This window comes from Oncorhynchus masou, unplaced genomic scaffold (genome assembly GCF_036934945.1).
Source record: "Oncorhynchus masou masou isolate Uvic2021 unplaced genomic scaffold, UVic_Omas_1.1 unplaced_scaffold_974, whole genome shotgun sequence".
NCBI lineage: Eukaryota > Metazoa > Chordata > Actinopteri > Salmoniformes > Salmonidae > Oncorhynchus > Oncorhynchus masou.
The window spans coordinates 9965-29747 of NW_027016250.1; the positions used below are offsets into that span (position 1 = coordinate 9965).

The window sequence follows — 19783 nt, forward strand, 5'->3', positions numbered from 1 at the left end:
ATGAATAAAAACAACCTTGTCTTGAATTCGTCAATAGCATGGGCCTATTTGTGTGGAGACACATATTGTAGGCCACAATATGAGGAGGAAATTATAGTCCTAAAAATGCTTTCCAATTTCACTGACTCACCCAATGATGCCCAGCTCACTTGCTGGTGATGGCCGAAAGCCTAACCCTCTCTATATCTTTTGTAAAACAATATCTGGAAGTTGATCAAATATTTTGGTAGCCTACAGCATAGAGTCTTCTTTGTTGGCAATGACAGAGGTCAAACGTTTTCTGTAAGTCTTCACAAGGGTTTCACACACTGTTGCTGGTATTTTGGCCCATTCCTCCATGCAGATCTCCTCTAGAACAGTGATGTTTTGGGGCTGTTACTGGGCAACACGGACTTTCAACTCCCTCCAAATATTTTCTATGGGGTTGAGATCTGGAGACTGGCTAGGCCACTCCAGGACCTTGAAATGCTTCTACAAAGCCACTCCTTTGTTGCCCGGGCGGTGTGTTTGGGATCATTGTCATGCTGAAAGACCCAGTCACGTTTCATCTTCAATGCCCTTGCTGAAGGAATGAGGTTTTCACTCAAAATCTCACGATACATGGCCCCATTCATTCTTTCTTTACACGGATCAGTCGTCCTGGTCCCTTTGCAGAAAAACAGCCCCAAAGCATGATGTTGTTCTTTGGATGCAACTCAGCATGGGATTTTTGCTCACCGTTCTTGTGATCATTTTGACCCCACGGGGTGAGATCTTGCATGGAGCACCAGATCGAGGGAGATTATCAGTGGTCTTGTATGTCTTCCATTTCCTAATAATTGCTCCCACAGTTGATTTCTTCAAACCAAGCTGCTTACCTATTGCAGATTCAGTCTTCCCAGCCTGGTGCAGGTCTACAATTTTGTTTCTGGTGTCCTTTGGCAGCTCTTTGGTCTTGGCCATAGTGGAGTTTGAGGTGTGACTGTTTGAGGTTGTGGACAGGTGTCTTTTATACTGATAACAAGTTCAAACAGGTGCCATTAATACAGGTAACAAGTGGAGGACAGAGGAGCCTCTTAAAGAAGAAGTTACAGGTCTGTGAGAGCCAGAAATCTTGCTTGTTTGTAGGTGACCAAATGCAAATTATGGTGGAAAATAAGTAAATAAATTCATAAAAAATCCTACAATGTGATTTTCTGGGGAAAAAAATCTAATTTTGTCTGTCATAGTTGAAGTGTACTTATGATGAAAACTTTCTCATCTTTTTAAGTGGGAGAACTTGCACAATTGGTGGCTGACTAAATACTTTTTGCCCCACTATATATATACTGTATATATATTTGTGCTTCCCTTCTAAAACCAAAGTTGCACCTCTGATGCAGGCCATGGAATAACTGGAACATTTTCATCTTCCAGGAACTGTGTACAGATCCTTGCGACATGGGGCCAAGCATTATCATGCTGAAACATGAGGTCATGGCGGCAGATGAATGGCTCGTCAGGTCTCAGGATCTTGCCACGGTATCTCTGTGAATTCAAATTGCCACAGATAAAATGCAAATGTGTTCGTTGTTCATAGCTTATGCCTGCCAATAACATAACCCCACCGCCACCATGTGGCACTCTGTTTACAACGTTGACATCAGCAAACCACTCGTCCACACGATGCCATGTCTGTCATCTGCCCGGTACAGTTGAAACCGGGATTAATCCGTGAAGAGCACACTTCTCCAGCGTGCCAGTGGCCATCTGTGAGCATTTGCCCACTGAAGTCAGTTACAACGCCGAACTACAGTCAGGTCAAAACCCTGGTGAGGACTACGGGCATGCAGATGAGCTTCCTGAGACGGTCTCTGAGAGTTTGTGCAGAAATTCTTTGGTTGTGCAATCCCACCGTTTCATCAGTTGTCCGGATGGATGGTGTCAGCTGATCCTGCAGGTGAAGAAGCCGGATGTAGAGGTCCTTGGTTGGCGTGGTTACACGTGGTCTGTGGTTGTGAGGCCAGCTGGACGCACTGCTTTATTCTCTAAAACAATGTTGGAGGGGGCTTATGAGAAATTAACATTAAATTCTCTCATAACAGCTCTGGTGGACATTCCTGCAGTCAGCATGCCAATTGCACACTCCCTCAAAACTTGAGACATCTGTCGCGTTGTGCCATGTGACAAAACTGTACATTTTAGATTGGCCTTCTATCATCCCAAGCACAAGGTGCACCTGCGTAATTATCATGCTGTTTAATCAGCTTTTTTGATATGCCACACCTCTCCTTGGCAAAAGAGAAATGCTCACTAACAGGGATGTAAACAAATTTGTGCACAACATTTGAGAGAAATAACTTTTTTGTGCATATAGATCATTTCTGGGATCTTTTTTTTCAGCTCATATAACATGGGACCAACACTTTACATCTTGCATTTATAGTTTGCTCGGTGTATGATGACAGAATAGTGGATATTATAATGTGATTACTAAATGCACAGTATCACTTCCTGAAGCTGCAGGAGTCGTCATTGTAGACAACCAGTAACCTAACAGGCATAAAATAATTGCCAGAGCGGCGTTTGTGTCTTGCTGGTCTTTAAGTGACAAAATGAACTGGTGGGGAGGTTCTCTTCAATCCTGTTGAACCAATCCAGTAAATGTGGAGAAGCTAAGATGGAGTGTTGCTTTGTTAATGTCCAAAAGAGGAAATCACGTCACATGATCTCTTTCCATTTCCCCTGAATGTTTCTAACCCCACAGAGGGTGTTGTACCAGAGATGATAGAGAAAGGAGATTCACTGAAAACACACTACTAAGATACAGCTACGACCCCATTGAAGTTGACATTTTACATGGTTAAGGTCTGTGTGTGTGTGTGATCATAAAAGCTTATTTTTCAACTGAATAAGACCCATTTCTATGTACTGAACACAACCCCTATTACTGTACTCCATTTACTGTACTGTCATATTGTGATCAGTATTAAAACATTTACACCTCTTTCTTCCATCTATTACTGTACTGTCATATTGTGATCAATATTAAAACATTTACACCTCTCTTCTTCCATCTATTACTGTACTGTCATATTGTGATCAATATTAAAACATTTACACCTCTCTTATTCCATCTATTACTGTACTGTCATATTGTGATCAATATTAAAACATTTACACCTCTCTTCTTCCATCTATTACTGTACTGTCATATTGTGATCACTATTAAAACATTTACACCTCTCTTCTTCCATCTGGTTGATTAACTTTATTATTTACATCTGTCACATGTACATTTCATTCAGTGGAATTGAGTTTAAACAAAACCAAGATTGTTGTGTCAAGAAGTTGACAAATTAATATTCTACAGACAACAATATGTACAAACACCAAGAAGCCCAATAACAACAAGATCAATTATTTCTAAATGAAAACAGTTTTTACAACACAGTGTGGTGATTCATTCTATTAATGACTGACTCCAGTTGACAATGTCTGTCAACATCAATGGTGTGTATTCATGAATATTTACAATCAAATGTTTACACACTAGAGAGATATTCTACATTGTTGCTCCAGTGTGCCTACCTGAACATGACCAGGATTAGAGTGAAACATCATGTTGTGTTTGACACAGGGACCACCTGACACAGGGACACTGAGGAGTCATACCAAACCCTAAACCCTGGATAGAGGGGCTCGGTGAATGTGGTGTGGAATGTGTACAGGTGGGTCAGTGTGTCAGAGGAGACTCTGTAAAAGGACAGAGTGCCGGCTGGCCAGTCCAGATACACTCCTACTCTGTGGGAACTGGAGGAGGGAATGGCTATTGTAGTGAGATTATCATTGTGCCTTGCATAGTAACTGTTGTCAGAGCATTGTAGACTCCAAGACCTGTCATTGAATCCAATGACACAGTCATTACCCTCTCCTCTCCTGCTGATTCCTTTATATGTCACTCCTATAACAGCCCCTCTTCCACTCCACTCTACCTCCCAGTAACAGCGCCCAGTCAGACCCTCTCCACACAGCACCTGTTCCCTGTCCTTAAATCTCTCTGTGTGATCAGGATACAGCTGCTCCTCTCTCCTCCATGTCACCTTTCTGTTCTCCTCAGACAGAGAGAGGAGTCTGTGTACTGTGTTTGGGTCCATTGTGAGATCACAGGCATCTGATGGATGACACCAGACACAATATTAGAAATCCTCATCATTCACATTAGAACTCACTTTTCACTAATGAATTTAATGTAGATGTTTCTAGGTATCTAAAGGATAAAGTAAGGTAACTTGACACACACATATGCATGCATGAACACACACACACACACACACACGTCTTATGTAACACGAACACGCCATACACATTGTCAAAGCAACTCTTTCTAAACTTTGGTGTCCCTGATTTCTGCTTCTGTTGAACTACAGCTTATATTTAATTTGACCATGTAAGTAATGATGGTGGTCTTTGACTTTGAATTAACTTGAACTAAGACTTATTCTTAGTCATATTCTTCACAGCAGTCAACACTCACATTTTCTAAGCCCAGGTTTCATTGTGTACTCTCCACCATGTTCCACACTGTAGTGGTAAGCAGAAGAACAGTCATTGAGTGATACACGTGAACTCACACGCACACACACACAGACACACAGACACACACACAGTCAGCATATAACAATGTCCAAGGGGTAGTAAGAATGTTTGTCTTAACAGGCCTGATAACTCAAACATGTCTGATATGAACATTGATGTAAACCCTCTACATACCAGAGTTTCTCCAGTCTGCAGTGTGGATCCTCCAGTCCAGCAGAGAGCAGTCTGACTCCTGAGTCTCCTGGGTGATTGTAGCTCAGGTCCAGCTCTCTCAGGTGTGAGGGGTTTGACCTCAGAGCTGAGACCAGAGAAGTACAGCCTTCCTCTGTGACGAGACAGCGTGACAGCCTGCAAATAGTCAAATCATTTTAAAATCACAATGCTATTCTTTGGTGTTGAAAATAGAGTGGCGGTATATTTGAACAGCATGTTCAGATATATCAGTGTCCTGAAACCTGCCATACAGAAGGTATTCACCCCTTTGACTTTGTTGTGTCCACAAAGTGGGATTAAAATGGATTTAATTGTCATTTTTTTGTCAACAATCTATCATTATTCACGATTCACATAATCATGGTAGCATCTAAATTGAAAGTAGAATTGTTTAGAAACATATTATTTTCTTATTTACAATTTTAAAAAAGAACACAATTAATTATACAGTGCATTGGGAAAGTATTCAGACCCCTTCCCTTTTTCACATTTTGTTATGTTACAGCCTTGTTCTAAAATTAATGAAATACATACAAATCCACATCAATCTATTCATAATACCCCACAATGACAAAGTGAAAACAGTTTACAGAAACGTTTGCAAATGTATAACAAATTTCAAAACAGAAATATCAAAAATTAAAAACAGAAATAATACCCCTCACTCAGTCACAAAGAATGACCTTTGGCAGCAATTACAGTCTCGAGTCTTTTTGGGTATGACGCTCTCCCATTGTTCTCTGCAAACTCTCTCAAGATCTGTCAGGTTGATGGGGAGTGTCACGACACAGCTATTTTCAGGTCTCTCCAGAGATGTTCGAAAGGGTTCAAGGGTTCTGGGCTCTGGCGGGGCCCCTCAAGGTCATTCAGAGACTTGTTCCAAAGCCACTCTTGCGTTGTCTTGGCTGTGTGATTACGGTCTTTGCCCTGTTGGAAGGTGACCTTCACACAAGGCTGAGGTCCTGAGGTTTTAATCAAGGATCTTTCTGTACTTTGCTCTGTTCATCTTTCCCTCGATCCTGACTAGACTCCCAGTCCCTGCCGCTGAAAAACAACCCCACAGCTTGATATTGCCACCACCATGCTTTACCATAGGGATGGTATCAGGTTTCCTCCAGATGTAACACTTGGCATTCAGGCCAAAGAGTTCAATCTTGGTTTCATCAGGCTAGATAATCTTAATTGTCATGGTCTGAGGGTTTTAGGTGCCTTTTGGCAAATTTCAAGCAGTATTTCATGAGCCTTTTTACTGAGGAGTGGCTTCCCTCTGGCCACTACCATAAAAGCCTGATTGGTGGAGTGCTGCAGAGATGGTTGTCCTTCTGGACGTTTCTCCCATCTCCACAGAGGAACCCTAGAGCTCTGTAAGACTGACCATCGGATTCTTGGTCCCCTCCCTGACCAAGGCCCTTCTCCCCCGATCAATTTGGCCGGGCGGCCAGCATGAGGGAGAGTCTTGCTGGTTCCAAACTTCTTCAATTTAAAAATTATGAAGGCCACTGTGTTTTAGGGACCTTCAATGTTGCAGAAATTGTTTGGTAGCCTTCCCCAGATCTGTGCCTCAACACAATCCTGTCTCAAAACTCTACGGACAATTCCTTTGACCTCCTGACCTCATGGCTTGGTTTTTGCTCTGCCAATTGTGGGACCTTATATAGAAAGATGTGTGGCTTTTCAAATCATGTCCAATCAATTGAATTTACCACAGGTGGACTCCAATCAAGTTTTAGAAACATCTCAAGGATGATCAATGGTAACAGGATGCATTTTAGATTAATTTCAAGTCTCAGAGCAAATGGTCTGAATACTTATGTAAGGTATTTCTGTTTTTATTTTTAATACTTTTGCAAAAATGTCTAAAAACCTGTTTCCGCTTTGTCATTATTGGGTATTGTACATAGATTGATGATCATTTTTATTTATTTAATCAATTTTAATAAGTCAAATTGTCAAATAAGTCAAATTGTAACAAAATGTGGAAAAGGTCAAGGGGTCTGAATACTTTCCCAATACACGGTACATACATTATTAATTAACTGACCTCAGAGTATCCAATTTACAGTTGGGATTCTCCAGTCCAACAGAGAGCATCTTCACTCCTGAATCCTTCAGGTCATTGTTACTAAGATCCAACTCTCTCAGATGTGAGGGGTTTGACTTCAGAGCTGAGCCCAGAGAAGCACAGCCTTCCTCTGTGACTCCACAGCCTGACAGCCTGACAAAGAGGTCATCATTATTTTACAAACACACTGTTCATTTAACACCAAAACAAACAGAAAATTCAACAAGGTTGTAGAGTCAAAAGCTTGATGTAAAATCAAAATCAAATCAAATACACATGGTCACATACACATGGTTAACAGATGTTAATGTGAGTGTAGCGAAATGCTTGTGCTTCTAGTTCCGACAATGCAGTAATAACCAACGAGTAATCTAACTAACAATTTCACAACAACTACCTTATACACACCCGTGTAAAGGGATGAAGAATATGTACATAAAGATATATGAATGAGTGATGGTACAGAACGACATAGGCAAGATGCAGTAGATGGTATAGAGTACAGTATATACATATGAGATGAATAATGTAGGGTATGTAAACATTATATTAAGTGGCATTGTTTAAAGTGTCTCGTGATACATTTATTACATCAATTTTTCCATTATTAAAGTGGCTGGAGTTGAGTCAGTATGTTGGCAGCAGCCACTCAATGTTAGTGTTTGCTGTTTAACAGTCTGATGGCCTTGAGGAAGAAGCTGTTTTAAGGTCTCTCGGTCCCAGCTTTGATGCACCTGTACTGACTTCACCTTCTGGATGATAGCGGGGTGAACAGGCAGTGGCTCGGGTGGTTGTTGTCCTTAATGATCTTTTTGGCCTTCCTGTGACATCGGGTGGTGTAGGTGTCCTGGAGGGCAAGTAGTTTGCCCCCAGTGATGCGTTGTGCAGACCTCACTACCCTGTGGAGAGCCTTACGGTTGTGGGCGGAGTCAGTCCGTACCAGGTGGTGATACAGCCCGACAGGATGCTCTCGATTGCGTATCTGTAGAAGTTTGTGAGTGCTTTTGGTGACAAGCTGAATTTCTTCAGCCTCCTGCACCTTCTTCACCACGCTGTCTGTGTGGGTGGACCAATTCAGTCCGTGATGTGTACGCCGAGGAACTTAAAACGTACTACCCTCTCCACTACTGCCCCGTCGATGTGGATATGGGGGTGCTCCCTCTGCTGTTTCCTGAAGTCCAAGATCATCGCCTTTGTTTTGTTGACGTTGAGTGTGAGGTTATTTTCCTGACACCACACTCCGAGGGCCCTCACCTCCTCCCTGTAGGCCGTCTCGTCGTTGTTGGTAGTCAAGCCTACCACTGTAGTGTCGTCTGCAAACTTGATGATTGAGTTGGAGGTGTGCATGGCCACGCGGTCATGGGTGAACAGTGAGTACAGGGGAGGGCTCAGAACGCACCCTTGTGGGGCCCTAGTGTTGAGGATCAGTGGGGTGGAGATGTTGTTGCCTACCCTCACCACCTGGGGGCGGCCCGTCAGGAAGTCCAGTACCCAGTTGCACAGGGCGGGGTCGAGACCCAGGGTCTCGAGCTTGATGACGAGTTTGGAGGGTACTATGTTGACGTTAAATGCTGAGCTCGATGAACAGCATTCTCACATAGGTATTCCTCTTGTCCAGATGGGTTAGGGCAGTGTGCAGTGTGGTTGCGATTGCAACGTCTGTGGACCTATTGGGGCGGTAAGCAAATTGGAGTGGATCGAGGGTGTCAGGTAGGGGGGAGGTGATATGGTCCTTGACTAGTCTCTCAAAGCACTTCATGTTGACAGGAGTGAGTGCTATGGGGCGGTAGTCGTTTAGCTCAGTTACCTTAGCTTTTTTGGGAACAGGAACAATGGTGGCCCTCTTGAAGCATGTTTGTATTCGGTCATGTTTCTGGTCACCTTGCCCTGGTTAGCGCTTTCAGTTTCGCACGAATGCTGCCTTCAATCTACAGTTTCTGGTTTGGGAATGTTTTAATAGTTGCTGTGGGTACAACATTGCCAATGCACTTGCTAATGAACTCGCTCACCGAATCAGCGTATTCGTCAATGTTGTTGTTTGACTCAATGCGGAACATATCCCAATCCACGTGATCGAAGCAATCTTGAAGCCTGGAATCAGATTGGTCGGACCAGCGTTGAACAGACCTGAGCGCGGGAGCTTCCTGTTTTAGTTTCTGTCCATAGGCAGGGAGCAACAAAATGGAGTCATGGTCAGCTTTTATGAAAAAAGTATGGGGGAGTGCCTTATATGCGTTGCGGAAGTTCGAATAACAATGATCAATGGTTTTACCAGTCCTGGTAGCACAATCGATATGCTGATAGAATTTAGGGAGTCTTGTTTTCAGATTAGCCTTGTTAAAATCCCCAGCTACAATGAATGCAGCCTCAGGATATGTGGTTTCCAGTTTACATAGAGTCAAATAAAGTTTGTTCAGGGCCATCGATGTGTCTGCTTGGGGGGGAATATATGCGGCTGTGATTATAATCGGAGAGAATTCTCTTGGTAGATAATGCGGTCGACATTTGATTGTGAGGAATTCTAAGTCAGGTGAACAGAAGGTCTTGAGTTCCTGTGTGTTGTTATGATCACACCACGTCTCGTTAATCATAAGGCAACCCCCCCCGGCCCTCTGCTTACCAGAAAGATGCTTGTTTCTGTCGGCGCGGTGCGTGAAGAAACCAGCTGGCTGTACCAACTCCGATAGCGTGTTTCGAGTGAGCCATGTTTCCGTGAAGCAAAGAAAGTTACAGTCTCTGACGTCTCTCTGGAATGCTAGCCTTACTCGGATTTCTTCTACCTTGTTGTCAAGAGACTGGACGTTGGCTAGTAGTATACTCGGGAGCGGTGCGCGATATGCCCGTCTCCGGAGCCTGACCAGAAGTCCACTTCGTCTGCCCCTTTTACGGCATCGTTGTTTTGGTTCGCCGGCTGGGATCCGATCCATTGTCCCAGGTGGTGGGCAAAACACAGGATCCACTTCGGGAAAGTCGTATTCCTGGTCGTAATGGATGGTGAGTTGACGTTGCTCTTATATCCAGTAGTTCCTCCCGACTGTATGTAATAAAACCTAAGATTTCCTGGGGTAACAATGTAAGAAATAACACGTAAAGAAACAAAATACTGCATAGATTCCTAGGAACGCGAAGCGAGGCGGCCATCTCTGTCAGCGAAGGAGTATGGGACCAAATACTAAACTTTTGACTAAATGAATTTGTCCAAATAATTACAACTTTTCCAAATGGGAGGACTAGATATATAAAGTGATTCATTTCTATCGGTAAAATCATATCTGTAAAATATATGTATAAATACAAATAATTACAACTTCTCCAAATGGGAGGACTAGATTTAGAATCACTTTATATTCGGTAAAATAGATGTATAAATACCCTCAAATAAAAACAGACATTATGTATTGTCGCCTAATATGAAACATTCTATCTCAAATCCAAAATGATGGAGCAGAACAACACATTTAAAACTGTGAGCTTCACTGTCCAAACACATATGGTGTGGACTGTGTGTGCCTGTTGAGGATCTGGTGAACAGTTATCACTTGTTGACTAACTACAGGAATACTGACCTCAAAATCTCCAGTTTACAGTGGGGATTTCCCAGGCCAGCAGAGAGCAGCTTCACTCCTGAATCCTTCAGGTTATTGTTACTCAGATCCAGCTCTCTCAGGTGTGAGGGGCTTGACAGATCTGAGATCAGAGAAGCACAGCCTTCTTCTGTGACTAGACAGCCTGACAGCCTGCAAGGAGTAAAACTATATTTATTAAATCACACTGCTATTCTTTTAGATATATCAGTGTCCTTAAACCTGATACAGTGCATTCAGAAATGATTCACCCCTATGACTTTTTCCACATTTTGTTGTGTTACAAAGTGGGATAAAAATGTATTTCATAAAAAAAACATTTTTTTGTCAATGATCTACACGAAACACACTAATGTCAAAGTGGATGAAGAATTCTAACTTTTGCCTCCCAAAAATAATAAAACCTGACAGAATTGGGACAGTGACACATGTGTTGCTGTTTTGGCTCTGTACTCCAGCACTTTGGATTTGAAATGATACACTGACTGTGAGGTTAAAGTGCAGACTATCAGCTTTCATTTGAGGGTATTTTCATCCATATAGGTTGATCTGTTTCGAAAATAACATATTCCTAGCATGCAACTATTACATCAAGCTTGTGACTCTACGAACTTGTTGGGTGCATTTGCTGTTTGTTTTGGTTGTGTTTCAGATTATTTTGTGCCCAGTATAAATGAAAGGTGAGTTATTTTGGAGTAATTTGTATTGTAAATATGAATATGTTTCTAAACACTTCTAGATTATTGTGGATGCTACCATGATTATGGATAGTCCTGAATTAATTGTGAATAATGATGAGTGAGAAAGTTAGAAACACAAATATCATACCCCAAGACAGCTAACCTCTCACCATTACAATAAAAGGGGAGGTTAGCAGTTTTTGGGTGTATGATATTTGTGCATCTGTAATTTTCTCACTCATAATTATTCACGATTCCCTGAGGAAGGCTACAACCATGGTAGCATCTATATTAAATATGGAAGAGTTGAGAAACACATTATATTCTGATTTATAATAAAAGGGACTTAAAAATAACACAATACATTATACATACAGTACATTATTTACTGACCTCAGAGTCTCCAGTTTACAGTGGGGATTCCCCAGTCCAGCAGAGAGCAGCTTCACTCCTGAATCCTTCAAGTCATTGTTACTCAGATCCAGCTCTCTCAGATGTGAGGAGTTTGACTTCAGAACTTCAGAAGCCAGAGAAGCACAACTTTTCTCTGTGACTCCACAGCTTGACAGCCTGACAGAGAGAACATCATGATTTCACAAACACACTGTTCATTTAACACATAGTGTAGAAGGACAATGGCATTAGGTTTAGTCTCTCAAAAAACATATAGATTCATCTTCAGTCTCCTAGAATGTTATGTTCACAATGTTATACTAATGTGAACATCAATGCATTGATTCAGTATTATTATCAATAATACATATTCTTCTCTGAAGTAAATATTTATTTCTAAATGTAATTTTATGTACTCACAGAGCAGCTCTGGAGGCTTTGACCACTGGCAGCAGCCTCAGCAGACCTTCCTCTGATCTGGAGTATTTCTTCAGGTCAAACACATCCAGCTCCTTTTCTGAAGTCAGCAACACAAAGACCAGAGCTGACCACTGTGCAGGTGTCAGTTTGCCTCTAGAGTGACTTCCTGAGCTCAGATATCTTTGTATTTCATCCACTAGAGAATGGTCATTCAGTTCATTCAGACAGTGGAACAGATTGATGCACCTCTCTGGAGAGGGATTCTCCCTGATCTTCTCCTTGATGTACTTGACTGTTTCTTCATGGCTCTGTGAGCTGCTTCTCGTCTTTGTCAGTAGACCTCGTAAGTGCTTCTGATTGGACTCCAGTGAGAGGCCCAGAAGGAAGCGGAGGAAAAGGTCCAGGTTTCCCGTCTCACTTTGTAAGGCTTTATCCACAGCACTCTTGTAGAGTGTAACTTCACGCCTGTCTCTGAACAGAGCAAGAAAGTTGCTGGATGTTGATTGCGGTTTGGCCATTAGATTCTCATTGTTGTTGATGAATGAGAGGAATACATATAGAGTAGCCAGAAACTCCTGAATGCTCAGATGCACGAAGCAGTACACCTTGTCCTGGTACAGCCCACATTCCTCTTTAAAGAGCTGTGTGCACAATCCTGAGTACACTAAGGCTTCATTGACATCAATGCCAGCCTCCTTCAGGTCTTCTTCATAGAAAATCAGATTGCCTTTCACAAGCTGTTGAAAAGCTAGCTTTCCCAGTGACAGAATGCTCTCTTTATTCGAGTGTGGACCTGTCTCTTCTTTCCCAAGATACTTTTCATTCTTCTGTTTGGTATGAAACACCACAAGGTGTGTGTACATCTCTGTCAGAGTCTTGGGCATCTCTTCTCTCTTATGCTTCAGCATGTGTTCAAGCACTATTGCAGAAATCCAACAGAAGACTGGAATGTGGCACATGATGTGGAGGCTCCTTGATGTCTTTATGTGTGAGATGATACTGCTGGCCATGTCCTCATCACTGAATCTCTTCCTGAAGTACTCCTCCTTCTGTGGGTCATTGAACCCTCGTACCTCTGTATCCTGGTCAATACACTCTGAAGGGATCTTATTGGCTGCTGCAGGTCGGGTAGTTATCCAGAGGAGAGCAGAGGGAAGCAGGTTTCCCTTGATGAGATTTGTCAGCAGAACATCCACTGAGGTTGACTCTGTGATGTCACAACAGATCTTGTTTTTCTGGAATTCTAGGGGCAGTCGGCACTCATCCAGACCATCAAAGATGAACAGAACTTTGTACTTGTCATAGTTGGAGATTCTTGATTCTTTAATTTCTGTTGAGAAGTGATTGAGAAGTTCAATCAAATTGTGTTTTTCCTCTTTCATCAAATTCAGCTCCCGAAAAGGGAATGAAAAAACAAATTGGACATCCTGATTTGCTTTTCCTTCAGCCCAGTCCAGAATGAACTTCTGCACAGAGACTGTTTTTCCAATGCCAGCGACTCCCTTTGTCAACACAGTTCTGATACGTTTGTCTTGTCCAGTTAAGGGTTGGAATATGTCGTTACATTTGATTGCAGTCTCTGGTCTTGCTTGTTTCCTGGTTGTTGTCTCAATCTGTCTCAGCTCATGTTCATTATTGACCTCTCCTGTTCCACCCTCTGTGATGTAGAGCTCTGTGTAGATCTTATTGAGAAGTGTTGGGTTTCCTTGTTGAGCGATCCCCTCAAATATACATTGAAACTTCTTCTTTAGATTAAGTTTGAGTTCACGTTGGCAAATCACAGCAAGCGCATCTGAATCTAGAAATAACCCAGAGGATATTAATAATAAGTCTGTTTTATATGCCTACAGTATTGTAGGAATGTGTTATAAAGTTGTACATTATAATATTTTCTTCTCTTAATTCGTTCACTGACTGTATAAATGTTTAAGTGTTTTCATAATCATTGCACACTGGAGTGACAGAGTATATTTTTATTATTTGTATTACTGATATTATCATTAATGTTGTGTCTCTGTCTATCTCTCATCTCTCCTCTTTCTGACTAAATTAATCAACACAACACATCCCTCCTGTTATTTGATAAGGTCACTAGGTGTTGTATTAAGGCTTCTACAATATCATTGAGTTACACAGCTACGTTATCTGTACTTTAGCTACAGCTTTTAAATGTTTGTTACAAAACAGCAATCAACATGAGTCAGACATCTTTTACTTTTCTCCAGTGTGTCAGAAATGTCCCTCTCTATGGCACTGCTCTCCTGCTTCTCGTCTTCAGCATTCACCACTTCCTCATCCTCCCTCTGACTCTCAGAGTCTTCTGGGAGTTCTGGACTAAGAATCACACATACAGGGAATGTTGTGTTTGTTAAATATTGTTTTAAGGCTATGAAAATTGAAAAAAGGATTAGCCTATGGATTATGAACACCACAAAAATAAATGGGAAAATGGGAGAGGAGAAATGACTAGAGACAGTGTTGTTTAACTCACTGACCATGACCCATGACTTTTTCTTACCTTTTTTCAGTAGAAAAGTATCCCTCTCTAAACTGTATAGGTTCAAGCTTAGAACAGTCACTAGTCATGGACACACAGCTGGGTACAGGGGAGGCTGGTCTCTCCTGCTTGATTGGACTTCAACACAACAGAGACAAACATTAGGAATCTCATTTACTCTAAGCTCAGATGGAGAAACATGAGAAACGTTTCCTTCCAAAATGATATATACCCATTTTTGGAAAATGCTAGTATCAAATCAAATCAAATTGTATTTGTCACATACACATGGTTAGCAGATGTTAATGCGAGTGTAGCGAAATGCTTGTGCTTCTCGTTCCGACAATGCAGTAATAACCAACAAGTAATCTAACTAACAATTCCAAAACTACTGTCTTATACACACAAGTGTAAGGGGATAAAGAATATGTACATAAAGATATATGAATGTGTGATGGTACAGAGCAGCATAGGCAAGATACAGTAGATGGTATCGAGTACAGTATATACATATGAGATGAGTATGTAAACAAAGTGGCATAGTTAAAGTGGCTAGTGATACATGTATTACACACAGATGCAGTAGATGATATAGAGTACAGTATATACGTATACATATGAGATGAATAATGTAGGGTATGTAAACATTATATTAGGTAGCATTGTTTAAAATGGCGAGTGATATATTTTACATCATTTCCCATCAATTCCCAATATTAAAGTGGCTGGAGTTGAGTAGTACCTTTGATCTTATTGTTTAAAGAAATTACGAAAGCAATTGGTGTGTTTTCTTCACTATGTCATCATATTTGTTTAAAATTTATTTGATATATTATACATCTGCCTCACTCTCATAGAAATATGTAATACATTGTTATTCGTTACATTTGACTGTGTGAAACCCAGACGTACTACAGTACTTCTTTGTGACAATAATATATATATATATATTTTTTAAATAATAATTCTGTACAGTAATATGAGATCTGTTTTTAAAACATTTACATTTGACAATTTAGTCATTTAGCAAATATTCTTATCCTGGGTCCGGTTTCCCGAAAAGTTTATCGTTAGAACCTTGGTCTCTCTGTGACCGCTGATAGCTTCGGAACAAAATTGCCAATGTCTTCGTAATTGATACAAACAAGGAAAATATAAAATTATGCTTCAAAGGAAAACCGCGATGTCTGCATTAAAATTTAACCAGTTGGCTACAGGCCTATTTCAATCATATTGAAATATATTTCATTTTCAATCAATAAAGTTTTATTTTGCTACTTGTAGACTACGATCAGAAATTTCATGACGTGTAGCCTAACGTGTGCAATGTTGTGTCAAATCTGTGATTTATTGCATTTTTATTGGGTATTAGAATAAGCCACCTCAATATTTCCAGCCGATTGTAGTATTATCTCTCTAGGAGCGGAGCCGTCATCAGTATTGTGAAATAAGTATAATGTTAAGGAAAGATTTGAATAGAGAAATCTGATCCAGGAGCAGCACTCCCTTTCTATACATCCTCTAAATAACGACATGCTCCAACGACACAACCGTTCTCTCTGCGTGATGCGTGGGGAACGTATATTACATATTGGGCGGTTGTATAAAATATGCGTTTTAAAAACACCCGTAAGCCTAATTTCAATCGCTATCAGGCTTTATATAGGCTTCTATAGTTTGTAATTTCCATTTACCAAATGTCAAACTTGATTTGCACTATTGAAAAATGTACCAACCCCTACATTTGTTTATGAATTACAATTTCCTGATGCTGTAGGATTATTTTCCTGATGTGAGAAATTATGTGAAATTAAGATATGACATCTGAAAGTGCATTTATCTTAAGCTATCTAGGTGAGACAACCACATATCGCATATCACTTCTGGACCTTATTTGGACACTGTGTTAACAACCCTCCAGACGAGTTTCAATGCCATACAACTCTCCTTGGCCACCAACTGCTCTTAAATACAAGTTTATCTAAATGCATGCTCTTCAACCGATCACTGCCTGCACCTGCCCGCCCGTCCAGCATCACTACTCTGGACGGTTCTGACTTAGAATATGTAGACAACTACAAATACCTAGGTGTCTGATTAGACTGTAAACTCTCCTTCCAGACTCACATCAAACATCTCCAATCCAAAGTTAAATCTAGAATTGGCTTCCTATTTTGCAACAAAGCATCCTTCAATCATGCTGCCAAACATAACCTCGTAAAACTGACCACCCTACCGATCCTCGACTTTGGCGATGTCATTTACAAATAGCCATCCGTTTTGTCACCAAAACTTATTTTTCTACTGTATTATTGACTGTATGTTTGTTTTACTCCATGTGTAACTCTGTGTTGTTGTATCTATCGAACTGCTTTGCTTTATCTTGGCCAGGTCGCAATTGTAAATGAGAACTTGTTCTCAACCTGCCTACATGGTTAAATAAAGGTGAAATAAAAACAAATAAAAAATATTCTGCCTGTTTGGGGTATTGTCAGACGGGGCCACAATGTCTCCTGACCCTTCCTGTCTCAGCCTCCAGCATTTAGAAGCTGCAACAGTTCATGTGTCGGGGGGCTAGGGTCAGTCTGTTATATTAGAATTATTTCTCCTGTCTTATCCGGTGTCCTGTGTGAATTTGAGTATGCTCTCTCTAATTCTCTCTTTCTATTTTTCTCTCTTTCTAATTCTCTCTCACTTTTTCTCTCTCTCTTTCTCTTGGAGGACCTGAGCCCTAGGAACATGCCTCAGGACTACCTGGTCTGATGACTCCTTGCTGTCCCCAGTCCAGCTGGTTTCAACTGTTCTGTTCTTTGGAACCCTGACCTGTTCACCGGACGTGCTACCTGTCCCAGACCTGCCGTTTTAAACTCTCTAGAGACAGCAGGTGTGGTAGAGATACTCTCAATGATTGGCGATGAAAATCCAACTGACATCTACTCCTGAGGTGCTGACCTGTTACACCCTCTATAACCACTGTGATTATTATTATTTGACCCTGCTGGTCATCTATGAACATATTGGCCATGTTCTGTTATAATCTCCACCCGGCACAGCCAGAAGAGGACTGGCCACCCCTCATAGCCTGGTTCGTCTCTAGGTTTCTTCCTAGGCTCTGGCCTTTCCAGGGAGTTCTTCCTAGTCACCATGCATCTACACCTGCATTGCTTGCTGTTTGGGGTTTTAGTCTGGATTTCCATACAGCACTGTGTGACATCAGCTGATGTAAGAAGAGCTTTATAATTACATTTGATTGAATGATTGATAAAAATAAAACAAATCTGTCACACCCTGACCTTGGTAATCTTTGTTTTCTTTATTATTTTGGTTAGGTCAGGGTGTGACATGGGTGATGTATGTGTTTTTGTACTGTCTAGGGACTTTGTATGTTTATGGGGGTGTTAACTATCTAGGTGTTTATGTATGTCTATGGTTGCCTAGATTGGTTCTCAATTAGAGGCAGCTGTTTATCGTTGTCTCTGATTGGGAACCATATTTAGGCAGCCATCTTCTTTGGGTATTTTGTGGGTTATTGTCTATGTCTAGTTGCCTGTACATTTATAGTATAGCTTCATGTTTGTTTTGTTGTTTTTGTAGTTTGTTTAGTGTCCGTCTTTATTAAAATATAACATGTATTCATATCACGCTGCGCCTTGGTCTCCTCCATTCAACGAACGTGACAAAATCAGAGAACAGTAATTGTCACGACTTCTGCCGAAGTTGGTCCCTCTCCTTGTTCGGGCGGCGTTCGGCGGTCGAAGTCACCAACCTTCAAGCCATCACTGATCCTATTTTCATTTTCCTTTGGTTTTGTCTTATCTTCCGTCCCACCTGGTTCCAATCCCATCAATTACATGTTGTGTATTTAACCCTCTGTTCCTCCTCATGTCCTTGTGGGTGATTGTTTATTGTAAGTGCTTGTGCTCGTCTGTCCTGGTGGGTGTTGGGTTATTTACTCATTATTTGATTGTTCTGGGTTTTTTTTTGTTATTAAACTGCGCCGTTTGGAAACACAGTTTTTCCTCTCCTGTGTCTGACTTCTCTGCCGCCAGTACGCACCCCTTACAGAATCACCGACCAGACTTTGGAGTCAGCAGGAACAGGTACCCCGGGTGTAGGGGTGGAGAAGTGCATCCGAGAGCACGCAGCAATGTTCCACCATCTTGGCACCGCCATGGACCGGGTTGTCCAGACTATGTACCGCTGGGAGAGACAGAGAGTTCTTCCAGCGCCTCCACCAGCACAACCGGGGTCTCCTCTGAGCACCCCTCTTCCTCCTGGTTCCAGTGGGATTTGTCTCTCCCTGCCCCAAGAATGCGACGGAAAGGCTGCGAACTGCCTTCTTCAACTGGACCTATACCTGGCCACCGTCCACCCGGCACCATCGGGCCGTGAGAGAGTGTCCGCCCTCATCTCGTGCCTCACTGGGAAAGCCCTGGAGTGAGCCAACGCCGTGTGGAGAGAGTGAGATGCGGCGTTGGACCAGTTTGAGGAGTTCTCAAAGTCCCCGACCTTCTCGCCATCGCTGATCCTCTTTTCATTTTCCTTTGGTTTTGTCTTATCTTCCATCACACCTGGTTCCAATCCCATCAATTACATGTTGTGTATTTAACCCTCTGTTCCCCCTCATGTCTTTGTCAGTGTTTGTTTATTGTAAGTGTTTGTGCACATCTGTCCTGGTGTGCGTCGGGTTATGTACACATTATTTGATTGTACTGTTTTCCGGTGGGGTTTTTTGTTATTAAACTGCTCTGTTAGGAAACACAGTTTTTGCTCTCCTGCGTCTGACTTCTCTGCCGCCAGTACGCACCCCTTACAGTAACATCATTTCTAAATAAAAAAGCTATGTTAAAAAAAAATGTGGATGGAGTGTTTTGGAAATAAACATAATAAATCTTAAGCAAAATTGTCATCTCACCTCTTAGCTTTGGTGTCATGTTCCCCAGAGAGACTCATTTTAGAGGCAGGGACCCCCTCCTCTCTCTCCCCAGAGAGACTCATTTTATAGCACTGAGCCCTAAACAGAGATCCAGCATGTTGGTTGTGGTTAACACTGACAACAATTCTTGAATGTCAATTAATCTTATGTATTCATTATCTCTTTGAGAAATAAAACATTTACTAACAGACATATCGAAACAGTCAGGTGATTAAATTCAATCACACTAACATGTAGTTGTGACATCTCTTCTCCATGGTAACAGTCAATAATAATAATAAGTCACTTTTTGTTATAGACAGTGGGGAAACACAAGGCCATTTCTCACACTTATTTTTATTAATTCAAAGTAGGCTATTTATTGTCTTTCAATCGGTTCTTTTCTAAACGTATCTGAGAATGTGGACAGAAGGGATAAAATGGGCTTGATTGATCCATTCA

The 19783-nt window shown here is 41.5% G+C and overlaps 1 protein-coding gene across 8 annotated transcripts in view; it reads right to left on the reverse strand.

Moving 5' to 3' along the window:
• Positions 1-3214: 3214 nt before the first annotated feature.
• LOC135538505 (NACHT, LRR and PYD domains-containing protein 3-like) overlaps positions 3215-19783 on the reverse strand; it is a 33955-nt gene continuing 17386 nt past the window's right edge. For 3 of the 8 annotated variants that reach the window (XM_064964390.1, XM_064964388.1, XM_064964389.1), the window contains 10 exons: positions 19322-19420; positions 14428-14544; positions 14125-14243; positions 11910-13707; positions 11490-11666; positions 10399-10569; positions 6812-6985; positions 4732-4905; positions 4496-4542; positions 3215-4132 (listed from right to left, as the gene is read on the reverse strand). In XM_064964390.1, coding sequence (XP_064820462.1) covers positions 3579-4132; positions 4496-4542; positions 4732-4905; positions 6812-6985; positions 10399-10569; positions 11490-11666; positions 11910-13707; positions 14125-14243; positions 14428-14544; positions 19322-19404 — 3414 coding nt within the window. In that variant the 5' untranslated portion in view covers positions 19405-19420 and the 3' untranslated portion in view covers positions 3215-3578. The remainder of the gene's footprint in view (positions 4133-4495; positions 4543-4731; positions 4906-6811; positions 6986-10398; positions 10570-11489; positions 11667-11909; positions 13708-14124; positions 14244-14427; positions 14545-19321; positions 19421-19783) is intronic. The other 5 variants (XM_064964393.1, XM_064964392.1, XM_064964396.1 and 2 more) reach the window with 4 other exon arrangements.